This window comes from Acanthopagrus latus, chromosome 5 (assembly GCF_904848185.1).
Source record: "Acanthopagrus latus isolate v.2019 chromosome 5, fAcaLat1.1, whole genome shotgun sequence".
Taxonomy (NCBI): Eukaryota; Metazoa; Chordata; class Actinopteri; order Spariformes; family Sparidae; genus Acanthopagrus; species Acanthopagrus latus.
The window spans coordinates 21,058,115-21,075,543 of record NC_051043.1 but is presented as its reverse complement, the minus strand read 5'-3'; the positions used below and the strand labels follow the sequence as shown (position 1 = coordinate 21,075,543).

Below are 17,429 nucleotides of genomic sequence, written 5' to 3'. Positions count from 1 at the left end.
TTCTTACACAAGTGTTTACTTCCCGCTACATCATCATACATCTTTTCTAGCCATTAGTGTCAGCTGAATATTTCGATGGAAGCAGCCATTACGAGCACACCTCCGCAGCAGATTAACTGACATCTGTGCAGTCACCATTTCCTCCCTCGCTGGAGCGTTATCTGCCGATGGTCTTGATACTGGTTAGCTTAGCATAGCACAAAGACTTTAAACAGGTGGAAACAGCTCACCTAGCTTTGTCCAAAGGTGACAAAATGTGTCCAGTCAGGATGGATTAAAAGGTCTGGACAGATGCAACCTCAATTCACAAATCAATCCTATTTATTTTATCCATATAAACAAAATAATGGGTAAAATCAACACTTGTTTGAGGTCATTGACAATTTTGTCAGAGGCAAATGTGACTAGAAGGTTTTGTTACCTGTGGACAGAGCTGGGTTAGCTCTTCCCTCTTGTTTCCAATCTGTACATCAATCTAGTTTATCTTAAGTAATTGCACTCAGCATCCTTTATGTAGCTTCATATTTCAGACTTGAGAGTGGTGTGTTTTTGACCATATCCACAGTAATGGATGGATCATGATGGAAAAAAACACAACTGAAAACACTGCATGCCATTTTTGTTGTTATGTGTTTATCAATTTTTATCAAAGATTTCCTGGAGTCTGTTTGAAGTATGTATTTATTAGACTACAGGCTAATTACTGTTGTACTTCTCATGGAGACAACACATTGCTCTTTCACCAGGGACTATTTTGACATTTAGTCTATGGTTGTGAAACCAGCTTTCTTGTTGTTGTGCTGGCCTTATTAAATGTCACAACACCTTTGGTGTAACTTGTTTATGATCTCATTGTTTTTCGATTCCACTAAACCGTTTGTTTTTTTGTTTTTTTTAGTTTACAGATACTTCAGGTAAACACTTGGCAGGTTAGGAAGAAGATTATAACAGAGAAAAGGGATTTGCTTTGTAATCTTTTTATTTATTCTACTGTGATACCTTAAGCATATGTAGTAATACTGGTATATTACTTTGATGTAAAATATATACAGTATGTGACACTTTGTCCCTGTAAGTGATGTCGTCACATCAGGTAGGAAACCTTTTGTGTTGTGTCTCTGTTCAAACCTCACCAGGTCAGATTCCTGGGCATTCATTATACGTGGCACTTGATACTCTGTTTATGGATTTGGAGGAATTGTGAAAACAGTCACCCACACATTAAGACTGTAAACAAAAACAGTGTTTAAAACAGTGGTTTGGTTTCCGCAATTCTTCCACAACATTTCCAAATGCCTCTTAGTGTCATCCGTTGCATAATGTAAATAATGTGCAGTCACGTTAAGAATAATTGAAATACTTTTCTCGTTAGTCAACACGAGGGAGATTGTAGAATTGTATCTAATTGTAATTAATGACTAAGACTTAAGACTTAGGGAGGAATCTGATGTCATGCGTAACTCTCAGCTTGAGCCATTCCTAAGAGTTTAAATTCTTAAAGAAAACTTCACGAATGTGTGTGTTGATGTGCGATTTTGCTCAGCAACAAGCGGGAGTGCGCTCTGATCCAACACAGATGGAAACAAAGAGGACAGGCGCCAAACTAGCTACGCCCGTCCATTACATCCCAGAGTACCATGTTCTCAGCTATTTACTGGTGGTGTTAACAGACAGTAAAAACAATGAACATGAATTATCCCGCGCTAATAAAATCACTGCTGGTACTAAGAAAAGATGGAGCTATTCTTAAGGATAAGTGGCTAATTTCCTGAGGAAGGGATAGGTTGAAGAAGGGGGATAGTGGTTGTAACAAATGAGTCCTGGTGCCAGCTGGTACACCGCACAGATACGCTGTCGTCACCCACAGCCCATCGCAGGCTGCAAGAGGTCACTGACTGTGGGAGACATAAATAATATGCTGGTGTGCTTGGCATTTTAAACAGCTAGACTGAAGTAAATCACCTGTCGATGAGGTGAACGAATCAAACTCGGAACACTTAAACTTGACAGCACCATTCAAAGACATTTTGGTACGGACTGGCTGACATGTAGCACAATACTGCAACCTCCGTTCTAACTTTTTTATACTCGTTGTAAATCTGGACGATCATAGAGATATTCTAGTTTTATGAACTTTCTTCCATATTCCATAAGATCTATGTGTTTTTGTACAACTTTTTGCTGCTTTACACTTAAATATTTACATTTGTGGGATCAATACAGTCAGTCTTCATATTGTATCGTATCGAATTGTGTCGTATCGTATCCAATCTTTTCTCAACAATATGCATCAACATTATGCTTCATATGTTTGCTGTCCCACAGAACAAAACAGCAATCACTTACTCAAGTACTATACTATACTATAAGTACTAAACTTGATTACAATTTTGAGGTATTTGTACTCTACCTGAGTATTATGGCCTCAGACTGACAATCAGTCGATCAGTAGTATGCAGTATATAAATACTATAGGTTACATGTAAATATATGCACAATTTACTTTTACCAAGTACATTTAACATGAGATACTTTTACTTGAGTACTGTTCCTGAGGTGACTTTCACTTTTTTAAAGTGGCCCGATATCTTAACATTGTGTCTTTACTTTTACCCAACCATGACTACTAATTATAATAGACTGTTAACAATATTTAATTTACATTGAAATAAATGATACCACTTTTAGATATAATAGCAGGCTGTATTCATATCTTCTAACAGTTGTCAATCTCTTTGTCCTCTCATTAAACAAAATGCCTTGAAAAAGGTGAAAGTTACACGTATAATATAAATATATTTACAGGTATATAATAGACTGTTAAGAGATTGTATGAAATGATAAATTCCAATCCTAATGCCTGTTTTCTGAAGGTTTTATTTAACTTTGCGAGAGGACATGACATCCGATAAAACCACATTTTCCACGAAATAGATTTGGCCTGTTCACCTCCCGGATCACTTGGGACAGTCCCGTCCGTGTCGGCACCGCCCAGCTGGCTGCATCATCATCCGGCCTGCCAGCCTCGCTTCCCGCTGAGGTCACAGCAGCCCTCCCCCTTCACTCACCGGCGGGACTGAAGGGATAAAAGCCGGAGAGCATAAGAGAGAGAAACCGGCTCAGTCCGAGCGACAAACCATAAGGACGCCGACACAACCGCTGCAGAGACGCTCAGAAGTTATTCAGACGATTTTAAACTCGGTAAGAGATTTTAATTTGATCGCATTCTGTTTTTAAGCGCAGATGCTGCACATCTGTGCGTAGTATGCAGCAGGATGTTTTCTGCTAATATAACATCTGCTTGTAGTGTTGAATCCCGCCTGTATGACCTCAGTTTCATCTGATGTGGAGCTCAGTTTTTGGAGCCGTCTTAAACATTCTGCATGCATCTGTTAGTCTACATCTGATTGGCTCGGTTGCATTTGACGAAGCATATTTACATTATTTCTACTATTAGCCTCTTCTTAAAGGAGCGCTATGTAGTTTTGGGGAACATACATTTCAGATATCATATAGATCATATGTTTTCATGAGCGAGTTAACTGACAACACGTGACATTGTTTTACTTCTAGTTGGCGGACCCTGCCACCTTTCTAGGTTCAAACAGTGCTCTGGGGACGTTATTTTCCACTGAGAGCAACTTAATAATTAATTCATAATGAGTACTTATGAGTTTGTATTATTGCCTCATTATAATGGTAAATGTCAAAATTATGAGCTTGAATTTCTTCTCCAATAGGTCATAGTGCCCCTTAAAAGTTGATTAGATCATTATTCTCTCACAGGCTAAAGATCAGAAACCATGTAGAGTACACTTCTATACATGCATAGTACTCTGAGTGTAAATAAAAATTGATTGAAGGTGACTCAAAGAGTATATATGGATAATGTGGTGATTATGGTGATGTTAGTTTGCATCCAAAGGCTTTCTCACTCAGACCTCAGCAGCTCTTTACTTCCACATCCACCCGTTCAATCTGATCAGAGTACAACCACGCAAGTTCTCTGACAGTATCAGCTTTTTATTTTAAAAAAAACAAAACAAAAAAAAAACTCTCAGAAATGAGTCACTCGTGTGTTCAATGTCACTTCAAATCTTTTTGCCAACACGGAAATCATAATGTTACAGTTGTTTTAAGACATGGTGATATTGTGCTCCGCTGCTGGACGAGGTGTATGTTTGTTATCGAGGAATGTCCCCGCAACGATACTGTGTATTCTCTGAGTGTGCATGCGTGCCGCTCCGTGCCAAAACCTTGCACAGGGTCACTGTCATGCAGCCTTTTTATCAGGGCCATGAGCTGGATTTGAGGCTGAGCTGGTGCTTTGGGAATCCTCCTGCCCAGCATCCGTCAGAGTTGATACTCTCCATCACACTGAGAAAGTAGAGTTTGTATCCATTAACTGTATTCCCGGCAGCGAGGTCAGTGTTGTGTGTGCCTCACACTGATGCCTGTGACTCACGGGATCAGCGGGCCCTGTGTTTTAAAGCTGTAAGTTAAGAGTAGGTCAGACAGAGGATAGAGCTGGATCAGACTGTGGGAACGATGACCAGAGCTTGAATCCCTCAAGAGAAAGGCTGCAGCTTACAATTGAATCTGGACAAAAACCCCCTCTGTCACATCGCTGCTCTTCTTCTCTGACTACATTTTTGAATTGCATCTTCATCTAATGACCTCGATACATGTTCAAAATCCGATCAATGCCTCCATCTGTATCCAATCCTCCATCTGTGCCTGTACAGTCCTGGAAGCAGGGATGACTCAGGACTAGTCACAGTCTTTCTGCTGACCTCTGGGATTTGATTTCATCTCCTTCCTCCTCTCCGCTCTCCCCCTTTCTCTCTTTTCTTTCATCCCGTTCCCTATAGCTTTCCCACACCCCATTATCTGCTCAGTTCCATTTCTAACGTCAACACCTGATCTTTCTCCCCTGAGTCTTTGTTTCTTTTTGATAAGGAGTTCAAGGCTCCCATGCACAGAGGGGAGCAGAGAGGCAACAATGCAGCCCTCTGTTCTTTGGATCACAGCTGGTTTATTGAAGCTTGCCTGAAAACCCCCTGGTAAAGAATGCATAAAGCCTGCTAAGTAGCTTACGGACATGACATTGCATGCCATGACACATCATCAGCAAACATACAAACGTCATAACTGGAGGAACAATGCCTCAACCGAAGCTAATGTGAAAGCTGAGCAGGTCAAACCAGTTGTGAGATTCAGATTTATTTGAAATGTGCGCCGCCGGTCTACTGTGACAGGAGAATAGGACTCGTGTTTACAATACAAATGTTGAGCTCACTAAGAAATACTCTTAGCCAAAGAAAATTAGTCCGTAAAATTCTCACAATCCTCACTAGAAAGATGTCAGTTCTGACATCTTCGTGGAAGAGAGGGAGGAAAAGTGCACAGGGGTCCAGAATTTGAACTTCACATTCAGATGCAAATATTTTTCCTGCATGCCGTTTATCCGTTCTCACCTTTTCGGACTTTTAAGACTTTGACATTTCGGCCTCGTTACGGGAAGACAAAAATGTCTCACTTCCAACCGTTACAACCTCAGCGCACCATCATCATTACACATCCTCGCTAGTGGTCCGTCAAAGTCACCGCAAAGATGTGGTCAGCACTTGAGACGAGCTCCTTTAAATATACACAAACTGCTCAGTAATAGGAAGCACATAACACTGGACATGAACCGTGTGTGAGAGTCTTTTTGAGTGTCTGTCTTATCGTCTCTTGCATGTGTTTGCTTGACTAAAAGCGGTGCATCTTGAAACGGCTCTTACAAAGCTGCTGCTGAGTCACAGTCTGGCTGCTGCTGCTGCTCCTGAGATATTTTCATTTCTTCCATTCATATTTGACCTACTAGGGGAACCACACTCTCCTCAGGCTGCATACTTGGTTGTACATGTTTGAACCACAAACTGATTGGGTGTAACAGACAAATGCTTTAACGCTATGGGTGCCAGGGGGAACTCCGATGTCCTGCCTTCGTTAAGTCTGTGACTTCATGACATCACAGTATGTCACCACGTTACACATTTGAATGATTGACACCTAGAGCCTAGTTTGGCACGCAATAATCGATTTAGCATGGCTACTCTGTTGTGGCTCAGGTGTGTGTGAGCTGACCAATCAGGGCACTGAAGCATGTAAACATATTCAAGAAGTAACCCAAAATAAAATGAGGAACCTGAAAATGAGGATATGTCTCCTTTAAGAGAGTCTAACTAACCACAGTTTTACATTGTATCATGTAAATTAGTCTTTTCATGTAGATTTTTATGTTGTTTATGTCTGCTTATGTGCATTAAATGTTCTAAGAGAGACCACAGAAACAGCTAAAACTCAGGCCAGTTGCATTGTGGGATTGTCCAAATGAGCAGCGCTGATGCCGCCCCAACAGGGCCTCAGCATGTCAGACACCACAGACATTAAAAAAGGGTGGGATACCCATGTGTTCATAACTGATGTGTGTTTTCGTGTGTGTGTGTTCTGATATGTGCTCACGTTTCCGAAGTGCATGGGGCCAGTATTGGCAGTGTTATAGCAGGAAACACATGTTTTTAGCTGACAGGGCCGGGACGAGTGAACGGAGCTGAACAGCTGCACAAAGGAAACAAAAAGGAAGCTAGTGTGTTGTTGTCAGCCCGCCTGGGAGGCTCGGCTGGGGGGTAAAAAGCACAGGTCAACGGGGTTTACATTTGTTTGAGGCAAGGATAGCTTTCAAGGGACCTGTCCTCTAAACGGTGAGTGTGAGACTGCATGTCCTTTGTGAAAAGTCAAAGTCCTGAGGGGGGAGTCTTACACTGGACAATGAACAATGAGCAGAACCAGCCGTAAATCTTTGTGTTTCAGTGTGTTGATTAGCTCCACGTTCCTGAGCACTTTGTGTCCGAGATGTCTGCGTGTGTGTCTGTGGTTTTACCAGCATGGTTCGTTTACCTCACTGATATATGAAAACACAGTGCTGTTTTTATATTAGCCCAGTCAACCACAGAAGGTGAATCAGTGGAGAAGCAGCAGACAGAGGGGGGGTTTGAATGTATGCACATCGTTCTCGTATGTGTGGCTCTTTGCATGCGTGTGTCTGTAGAAGAAGTTGTTTTTACAGAAAATTTAAATTCCCCTTTTGTTTTTTTTAGCCCTCCTTGTGTGCAACTTTCTTTCTTCTCTGTGTCCTCCCATTCCTCTTATCGTCTCTCCTCCGTCTTCCACTCAACCCCTCCTTTATTCTGTGACTCATGTTTACTCACCCTTGAGAAACAACAGACGCTCCTCTCCATGCCGCTTGTCTTTTCTGTCTAATTTCACTCCTTTAAAACAGAGAAGAGGAACAAGTCTGATATTAAGCATCCTTTTTTCTGGAAGTATAAAAGGGAAATGTGACTTTAGTTGTTTTTGTCTTGCTCTAGGTTCCCCTTCTGTTTCCTTCCCTTTTAGTGTCCTGAGTCACTTCATCCTCCCACAGCTGCTGCTTTGCTCTGTTAGAGAAGGAATGTTGTCAGTATGGTGCAGAAACTTTCTGCTGTGCGTGCTGCCTTTCATCGCTCCAGGGGACTGTCCAGATTGGGCTGTTTGATGCAGTGGCCTGTGTCTATTTTTTGCATAAATTGAAGCTAATCTGCTTCCTGTTTATTCCCAGTGGGGACGTTATGGATGAATTATGATAAAAGGGAAATGGGCTGAAGCAGGAAAACAACAACATGCTATACAACACAAATTAGCTGAACTCATTTACCCTATCAATCCGTCCCGCACAAGCTGTTAAAACTTCCCGTCTGAGTCAAGGAGTCAACTTCAAGAAACTAGTAATGACCTCTGACTTCCCACAAGAACTCCTCCTCGCCCACCCTTTCCTCTGTAGTCATGTCCCGCAGTAGCAGGCGTAGGGATGGAGGAAGGAAGCTGGACAGAGAAACAGTAGTCGGCGACCAGTGTCCATCATTGTCCTGCCATTGTTGGTTCAGTTTAGATAAAGACTCTTGACAAAAGATTTACACACAAGTCACTCAATCACCTTACTGTGCTGTACCTCTTGCTCTTTAGGAACAGAGGTGAGTTTCTTCTGTTCGTTGAAGGTTTTATCAGTATTGATAGTTAATATTAGTATTTGGGGGCATACAAAAAAGGAGGATACAATACGTAAAGAGGTGCCCTGCGCACACACAGCTCCTTCAGGTATCAGTGCCTAACATTTGTCCATCTAACAGGAATAAACACAGAAATTGATACAGAAATAAAGAGATAGATGTTATGACTAGATTGATTAAAAAAAAATAATGGGAAAGTGAATAAATAGCACATTTGCTAAATGCATTAATGCATACATTTATTTTCAACGTTATTTTTGGTGTATGTAATGGAATAACACATGATTTATCAAGCTATTTATATACTTCTTTATTTGTTTTTGATTTTTTTCAACTTCATTCCTCCATATTAAACTGCTTTAACCTGCAAAGTCTTCTGTCAGTATTTTTAATATCTATTTATACTCTTCTTTCAGACCACTTGAGTTAAAAACCACTTGAGTCGCCATGACCAGACCACTTGGATTACTTGTGCTCCTGTCTGCTCTCTGCTGCTGCCTAGCGGAAAATGTGAGTATTGCCTCATTTTCATGCCAGGACCAACAAGTGATTTTTTTTTTTTTTATATGTTTCAGCACATTAACTACAAATCATACGTACATAACAAGGGCTTTTCTTAATCCATTTAAAATCTTTTTGTCAAAGCGTGTTTCTTTTTTTTTTTGTATTGTGTTTTTGTCGCATGGTGATGCAGTTTTGAACTCTGAGTCAATTAAGTTGCAATTAAGCTACTTCATTACTTTAAACAGACTGAATATGTGGTCTGTTTCTTATTTTAACTGTGATTTTGAAAAAATTCAGCTTATGTACTGTCTGTTGTCCTGGTGTTCTTACTCAAATCTCTGGGTTATTTGAGCACTACATTGTACCACAACTTATGTTAGACTAAAAACCTCTCAGCAGCTAAAAGGCGATTGGTTTTCCCAGTGTATTTGAAGAAAGTTCCCAGTCTCTGCAAGTTTATTTTCCCAGTATTCCAAAGAAACGAAAAAAAAAAACACTGTCTGCCTGGGTTAAAACCCAATGCCATGCAACCAGTTCCCATGCACCGCTGCTCTGTGTTTAATGTCTCTTTTCCTGTTGCAGGTGGAGCTGCTCCGCACTAAGAGAGGGACTCGTTTTTATAGAGGTGAGCCTGACAGGCAGCCAGCTAGACGGACGCTTTTGATAATTCATGTCCAGAAGTCTTCACCTTCCTTTGAAACGTCCTGTGAGCCCCATCACACTTCTGTTTGTCTTTCCTCTTCACACCATCACCACCACCATCATCACCTTCACATTCTTTTAATTCACTGCTGTCATTCACGTGTTTGTGTTCCTCTCTGCTTTTGTACCTTTATAATTGTTCCTGCTTTTACCTGCACGATCATATTTTGTGTGTTTTGGCTGTGTACTTATTATCTGTGTTTGTATGTTTGTGTGTGTTTGTTTTCTTAGTACATTGTACGGATAGTGAGACATCAGCAGTGCGTAGTTTTGGGGACACTTGGCTGCAGTGGAGGGGACAGCGTGTGGAGTATTGCCATTGTGCATCAAGAGGACGAGAGCGTTGTCATATTGTGCCCGTCATCAGTGAGTGTGACTCGGATGCATACACACACAAACACGTGTGGACTTTTTTAAAGGAGACATATTCTTTTCATTTTCAATATGAATGATTTTATTTTGGGTTTACTTCTAGAATAGGTTTACATGCTTTAATGCTGGAAAAATACATACGTTTTCTCAGCTCTCTGCAGCTCTGAATTCCCCCTGTGTCTGAATCGATCTGTTTTAGCTGCTGTCTCTTTAAACCCCCCCCCCCCTCCTGAACAGCTAGTCTGCTCTGATTGATCAGCTTGCACACACCTGAACCAGCACCACTAAAAACAACAGAGCAGCTGTGCTACAATAATAATTATGTGCCAAACTAGCTTTTAGGCATAAACTATGCAAATGTGTGACATGTTGATGTAGTGTGATGTCACAACGTCACAGAATTAAAGACGTTTCAGGAGGAGTGATCTGTGGGAGGGAGGAGCTTCTGTTGTTGCTGATTTAGACCTTTTTAACTACTAAGATCTGTTACATTCACAAAACTGATATATAAAACCCTTCAGGAAAGGGAAAAAAACAGAAAAGCAAAACATGTCTCCTTTAAAATATAATCTTCTGTTTGTTCATTTGTCCATCGGTCTGCTTGCCTGGCCTTGCTGACCTTTCTGTCTTTCCCGATGACATTTTTACCTCTAACTTGCTCTCACAACCTCAGATGATTATTTTCTGTTGGCTTGCCTCGCTCATGTGTCCAACATCCCTGTTATTTCAGTGCATCCAAATGAAGAGCCGTTGGGTTTCTGTGTTTTTGAAGCAGGCGTAGTTTAGTCTCAGATTGTTTGAAGTACCCCTGCCAGAGGAGCCCTCGTGCGCACTTTCACCCCCATTGACGAATCCTGTGAAGCACGACTGCTCCTCCCTCAGACAAATTACAACCACATTTTTGGTCTGCGTGAGCTCATAACACTGGGAGCGAGTGGGGTGCTGTTATTCTGAACGCCAGCCTTTAGGAAATGTTGAAATAATAAATGACAAACCAGACTGGTGATGGCTTAAAACCAGTTTCTGCTCCAAAAAGAAACCCTTGATGGTACATGATATTTTAAAAGTGTAGCTATGGAGTATGTAAGTATATATGTCTAGAACGTAAGAGGACGTCTGCATACTCAGTGTTTGTAGGTCAAACGTGACACATAAGGCCAAACCCACAGATTGGATTATCTGTGTATGCAAGTAGTTGTGGCCAATCAGTCACATTCAGGTTGTTTGTGCACTGGATTAGAGCTGGATGACGAATGACTTACTAACCGTCTCTCTGTCTACCCCTCCCAGACTGCTACGTGTCTCAGTGCTATAACGGAGGGACCTGTAAGGAGGCGGTGTACACTTCAGACTACATCTGTCAGTGTCCCCCCGGCTTCAGTGGGTCTCAGTGTGAGATCAGTAAGTATTCAACAACTTCTTTAATCACACGCCAAAATGTCTAAAAAACAGACGTTGTTTCCAATTATGATTGAACCCAGAAAGAACATCATAATGGTGCCTTTCTTTTGGTCCCCTTGTCGCTATAACTTCTGGGTAAACACCAGATAAGATGTCAGAGAGAGGGGAAGGAAGTTGTGCGTATGGATAAACGTAACATACAACTTGAGAACACCACCTCGTCTGTGAACCTGAGTCAGGTCAGATAGATTCAATCGACAATGGTGGCTTTTGAACAACGGGAAACAACTCCTCCCAAGCTTCTTCACAACGTCATCAAGCTACATCTCTTGTTTTGATTGAGACACTTAGTAGCAGAAATTACATACTGTGAATTTGATTCAGTGTACGACAATTTTAACCTGCCATCTATTTTCTCGATTTATCAACATCATATGTAGTCTGATCCCCGAGATAGGATAAGATATTACCTTAGAATTTACCTTAAAGTAGCAACAGTCAGCTTCCCCCCCCAAATGTTTCCAAGTGTTATCGTCATGTTGCCGCCGCTGTCACACAGGCAACTGGGTTTTTTCTGCCTTCCTCAGAATCAGAGTTTATTCTCTCATTCCGTCTGTAATAGAAGTGGATCAGCAGTGAATTTTCCTGGGTGACCACATGCCCGATGATGGCATGGCAGATGAAATCGTACACTGAAAGCGAGGTTTATAGGGAACCAGTGTAAACGCCAATGGTTTTTATTATTCCACAGCCATTATATTGTGCAATCAACATTCCCTTCATAATGATACACTGAAGCAGTCTGTTGCCAGTTTATAGCAACAATAACTCTGGTTTTGTCAGCTGATTAAAACGTTCTACGCACTCGTTAATGACTCTAGATAAAGTCACAGTCTGACCATGTGACTCAAACAGGAGGTGTCATGGGTCTGTGGTTTGGACAGAAGAAAAGAGGATCATAAACCATGGAAAGACGTTCTGGAGTATGAATGTTTTTGTTTCTGCGGCCGCCTTTTTGAGTCGTTAGGGACACCCGCCCTCTCAGTGGGATAATTATGCAAACCCTCAGTGGTCACAGCCAAGCGATTTCAGCGAGAGAGTAATGACTTACAATGGCCAGACTCAATAAATCTGATTGTATTTACAATTATTATAGTTTATGTTTGGCCGTTCTTATAAACCACTAATTGGAAAAATACCATATAAATGTCATTAGGTCACAAGTTTAATGTCTTACATAAGAAATAACAGTGTTTTCAAGTTTTTCCAAATCCAATAAACATGATTTATTTTGTCAGAATGAATGAATTCGGTCAGTTATTAGAGTGATATCAGTCTCATATATATGTGAGTGACACAATATCTGTTTGTCCAACAGACACCAATGAGCAGTGTGTAGTCGGGCAAGGCGAAGGCTACCGCGGCACGTGGAGTATCAGCAATTCGGGGGCAGAGTGCATCAACTGGAACTCTACGTCTCTGAGAGGAAGGAGGTTCACGGCTCGGAAAGTGGACGCCAACAGTCTTGGACTGGGCAATCACAACTTCTGCAGGTATGTGAGCAGAGTAATGTGTTCAGTGGTGGAGCATGTGAAAACATTTGACAGATGGAGCCCTGGATACATTGGCCAGTCAGATGCCTGCAGCTATCCTCACAACGATTGGTTCAATTTGGTTGCAGCCGCAAAGTTAGCCGGCACAAAAGCCGAGGAGAGAGAAGAGCTGATGATATGGGTACTTCAATATTTTGATTGTAACAAGAAATCATATTGTAGATCCCATATTGCAGATTTTCCTCATAACGCTGCAAGTTCAGCAACAAACTAGTGTACCTTCTTTGGAATGGCTCGGTTTGCCGAAAGCATGACTCACAGACGAGACAGGAGGGTTAAAGCGTTTACTGGGTCAAACATGGAGGAAACGGAAACGGGGGGGGACTAAGTCCAAGGAGTGTAAAAAAGCAAGCGAGTGTCCAGGAAAAAAGGCAAAAAGCACCATGAGTAAGAAGGCTTAAAAGATGATCTGACGGAGAGTAGGTGGAAATAGACTTGTATGTAAATATAGCGGGAATTAAAATGGTTCTAGCGTCTGGATTGGCAGCTGAATTAGTGAAAAAACAAAACAAAAAAGATGCAAGAATTAACTTGGTTGATTTGATGATGTCTGTGTAATCTGTGTAATCATGCAAAGAACCTTGTTGGGATGTGTATAAACGAACATGTTTATTCATTGTCCCTGCTGTTCTTTACCACCTCAGGAACCCTGACAATGACAGCACTCCTTGGTGTTACATCTATAGAGGCACTCAGATCGTCTGGGAATTCTGTAACCTGCCCAAATGTCCAGAAGGTACAGCTTTGAAAAAAATAAAAGCTGGAAGTTAAAATACTGACAATTAAATGTTGAAATGCTTTAACGCTTTTGTTTCTCTGTGCGCGTTTGAACAGATAAGAACCAAGAATGCGCGCAGGCCTCCGGTCAGTCTTACAGAGGCACGACATCCGTCACCAAGAGCGGCTCACGCTGTCTCCCGTGGGACACCCCTGTTCTTAAGCGCAAACTCTACAACGCTTGGAGATCTGATGCATTGGAGCAGGGGCTGGGCAGCCACAGCTTCTGCAGGTAGACACACCGGTACACACATTATGGTAACACAAACATGCAGAATGATCAGGATAACTCAGGTTTTCATTGTGCTTCTTCGTCCTTCCTATCTAACAGGAATCCGGATGGTGATGAAGGCCCATGGTGTCACACCTACAAGAACATGCAGCTGACCTGGGAGCTGTGTGACATTCCTCGATGCTGTGAGTTGCTTTATAATCATGGATTGGAGCATAGAAGTAACATTGTGACTATGTGCTATCAGACTGCTCACACCTCCTGTCTCTTTTTTTAGCGAGGGGCCCGGCCATCATCACCACTTTGGGCCCACGTGCTCCAACCACCAACAACAGAGGTAGGGACGTCTGCACATCCTGTGAAAACCACCGTTTCCATTTCCTCACCTGTGTTTGGCGTTTAGTGACCGTCACCAACTGTTTAACCATCCTGTCCTCCCTGCAGCAACATGTGGCCAGCGGTTAGACAACACCCTGAATCAGCCGGCGTTCCGCATGTTCGGGGGCAGAGAGAGCAACATTACAGAGCAGCCGTGGCAGGCGGTCATTAATGTGTACCAGTCCCGTCTCAAGAAACACTTTCACCGATGTGGAGGCGTCCTCATTGACTCCTGTTGGGTCCTGTCTGCGGCACACTGCTTCGAGGACAAGTAAGAATGACCAGCGTCCTTCACACAGACTCAGAAAATACATCATTAACCATGCAGCACACAAACACAATCCCTATTTCTTTTTCCAGCGATAAAGTCGAAAAATTGGAAGTGATTTTGGGAAGAACGTTTCGCAAACAGAGTTCAAGCAGCGAGCAGATTTTCAAGGTTGAGAAGTACTGGATCCATGAGAAATTTGACAAAGAAACATTTGACAATGACATTGGTGAGTAAACGCTTTAAGAGACAGTCATTTCTGCACATAATACTCTGTAAACCTCTGTTGTTGCTAAAAACTAGGCAGCATCAGGATGTCCAGTTTTTTTTAGAAACTTAAGAAAAACAGTATTTTGAAACACAGATGTCAAAATGTTGCCCCCAGATGACACAATGCTTCATTAAAGTGAATGATGAAATTTAAACGGGACACTTTGGCAGCCATGTTTTGCCCCAGCGGTGATGATATGGAACCTTTAGTGGGCAGCAGGAGCTTGTTAAAACTTTTAATCGTCCCTCAGTCTCCATCCCACATATTCACAGTGCATTACCCTGACTTTCCTCTGGTCACTTTCCACTTGCAGCCCTTTTGAAGCTAAAGACGGACATTGGCATCTGTGCTATAAACTCTCCGGAGGTTTTTCCTGTGTGTCTGCCTGAACGTGGGCTGGTGCTGCCCGACTGGACCGAGTGTGAGATCTCAGGCTATGGAAAAAACTCTGAATGTAAGCCCAAATCCCACCTAAATTCCTGGCATCTCATTGTTTTGCATGGCTGCTGTTGCACTATATGTATCGCACAAGTTGGTGACACTAACTTGACTGACCAGCAGAGGGCAGTGTGAGCTTCGAAGTACTAATTTAAACACCCTCTCCACAGTTTCTGCAGAGTACTCCGAGCGTGTTAAGAGAGGTTATGTTCGCCTCTGGCCCTCAGAGCGCTGCATCCCAGATGTGCTGTCTGGACGCCCAGTTACCTCAAACATGCTGTGTGCAGGTGACACCCGAGGACTGGACGATGCCTGCAAGGTGAGAACGAGTGATTTTCAAGTCAAGTCAAGTTTTAACGTTTGGAGGAGGAGGCTAAGAGAAGGAAGATGGAGGAGGAGGCTGAGAGAGTTTAGAGGGACAGTTCACGAGGACGCATATAATCTGCACATCCTGTTTCGTCACAAGCACAAGCCTTTGGGGTGAACTGTCTCTTTTAGATGACCAAAGTGCTGTTCAGAAAGAACATTCATGGACTAGAATGACGCTGAGTAGAGTGCATACCTCCGCCAAGGCCCAACAGTCCCCGTTTATTCAATCAAGTCTAATTCATTGAAAAATTAAACACAATATATATATTTTTAAGTAGATCCAATATTTTAGTATGATTGAAATCTGGATTTTTACTTGGATCTACTTCAAATTGTACTCACCCATAGACATGAGCCACCAAATTCTGCCTGACAACAAACTAAAAATGTGTCTTCAGTCCTTAAAAATCCCTTAAAAACAGAGATTGACACTAAACCTAATGTTTTCTCTCCACCAACAGGGAGACTCTGGTGGTCCGCTCGTCTGCAGAAACAAGGACCAGATGACTCTGATGGGTGTGATCAGCTGGGGCGATGGGTGCGGTCGGAAGGACAAGCCTGGGGTCTACACCCGTGTCACCCATTACATCGACTGGATCGATGGCAAAATTAAGGCGAGCCCGGTCTAAAGTAGAGACTGCAAGGAAGACGTTGTCAGACGACCGTACCCACAGACACAGTGGGTGAAACAGCAAACACAGATGTGCGTATCGGTGAGAAGATAGACAGAAAGATCCACAGGACTCCGATGATTCTGTTCATCTGTTGATCCAAACTGATGGAGGTTTTAAACCAGCGGGACCGCTCGTACAGACACGCACATAAGAGAAACTCAATCATGAGTTTTCGTTCTCGACGTAGTTTTCTCTTCCGTACTGTGCTGAATGCGAACGTTTCTATGGACAAAAACACAGAACAACACCTTTTCCTCCTCTTGGGTCACGTTGATCTTGATTATATATTTTTTCCACAATCTATTTTTTTTAAAGCCTTTTATGAATTTTGCATCCAACAAACTGGAGGTTCAGTGTGCTCCTCTGCTCTGTCTATTCTGGCTTTAGCTCATTAATTGAAGAAGTCTCAGTGGTGGACTTCAGGTCAGTAGCACTCAACATAAGCATCTTTGCACAGTTACAGGAAGTCACATATGAATGCTGGCATTTTCATGTGCCAAGATTGTGTTGCAGAATCATCTTCTAGATGTGATGTTGTGTTGACTTAAACAAGTTTTAATACAACATGTTCTGTATTTGCTTACTTTCTGGTCTAGAGGGGTTCCAGACCTTCACCCAAAACACAAAACCTGTCTGCTGGTTCAGATCCTGCTTGTTTTGGCAGTTTTCACTCCCTGACAGCTGGGAACTCTGAGATACTCACTCCGTTTAACAAACCTGTGTCCTGTTTCTTAAGCTTCACGATAGAGGAAGGCCAAAAAACCCCAGAGCACTTCTCCAGCAGACACCTGGGTTGAGCCCAGCGTGCATATAACATGTAAATTGTCTGAATATTGATTTTATATTGAAAATGACATAGGTGGCTTCTGTCCACTCAACTGCTTTTTGACTGCAAAGCTCATCTCGTTAACTAACTCACGTTGTTCTGTGACTCGATTTTTTAGATGTTTTGTACTAAATTAATATTTATGTGTATTTTATACTGTTTTGTACTGTGGCTGTGTGTGTAGTTAAATAATTTATTGTCACCGTCATTGTAACCACATCTAGCAGCATACTCCTTTGCCAATAAATACTATTTGGAATAATTATTTGTGTGCGTCATGCTTTCGACCTTGTTGTGGCCTCTTTAATAAGTCACTGACAAATTCATTAAGTCCAGCGGCTGAGGGATCGCTGAGTTTAAAACAGCCTCAGTTTGTCAGCCGCTGAGTGAAATGAAGTTTCTTCAAGCACATTCCTGAATCATGACTTGATTAAACTCTGAGCTGGAAAACCTGTCAAATTAAGTGACGAAGTTCCTCCATATCAGTCGAATTAATGTTGTTTTTATTGTT

General features: G+C 42.1%; 1 protein-coding gene across 4 annotated transcripts; it reads left to right on the top strand.

Annotated features, from left to right (window-relative positions):
- Positions 1-3,051: 3,051 nt before the first annotated feature.
- plat (plasminogen activator, tissue) lies at positions 3,052-17,183 on the top strand. 4 transcript variants are annotated; one of them, XR_005075235.1, is made up of 16 exons: positions 3,052-3,201; positions 8,510-8,603; positions 9,180-9,303; positions 9,531-9,665; positions 10,962-11,072; positions 12,451-12,625; positions 13,330-13,421; positions 13,520-13,694; positions 13,794-13,879; positions 13,972-14,031; positions 14,139-14,343; positions 14,433-14,569; positions 14,925-15,065; positions 15,220-15,368; positions 15,880-16,515; positions 16,689-17,183. XR_005075235.1 is itself a non-coding variant. In XM_037099238.1 (15 exons), the coding sequence occupies exons 2-15, from the start codon at positions 8,541-8,543 to the stop codon at positions 16,045-16,047; spliced, it is 1,740 nt and encodes a 579-aa protein (XP_036955133.1). In that variant the 5' UTR covers positions 3,052-3,201; positions 8,510-8,540; the 3' UTR covers positions 16,048-17,183. The 4 variants fall into 4 exon arrangements, 3 of the variants coding, with proteins under 3 accessions (XP_036955133.1, XP_036955131.1, XP_036955132.1); XM_037099238.1 differs by having other exon boundaries at positions 9,180-9,222; positions 15,880-17,183; XM_037099236.1 differs by having other exon boundaries at positions 15,880-17,183.
- Positions 17,184-17,429: the final 246 nt, after the last annotated feature.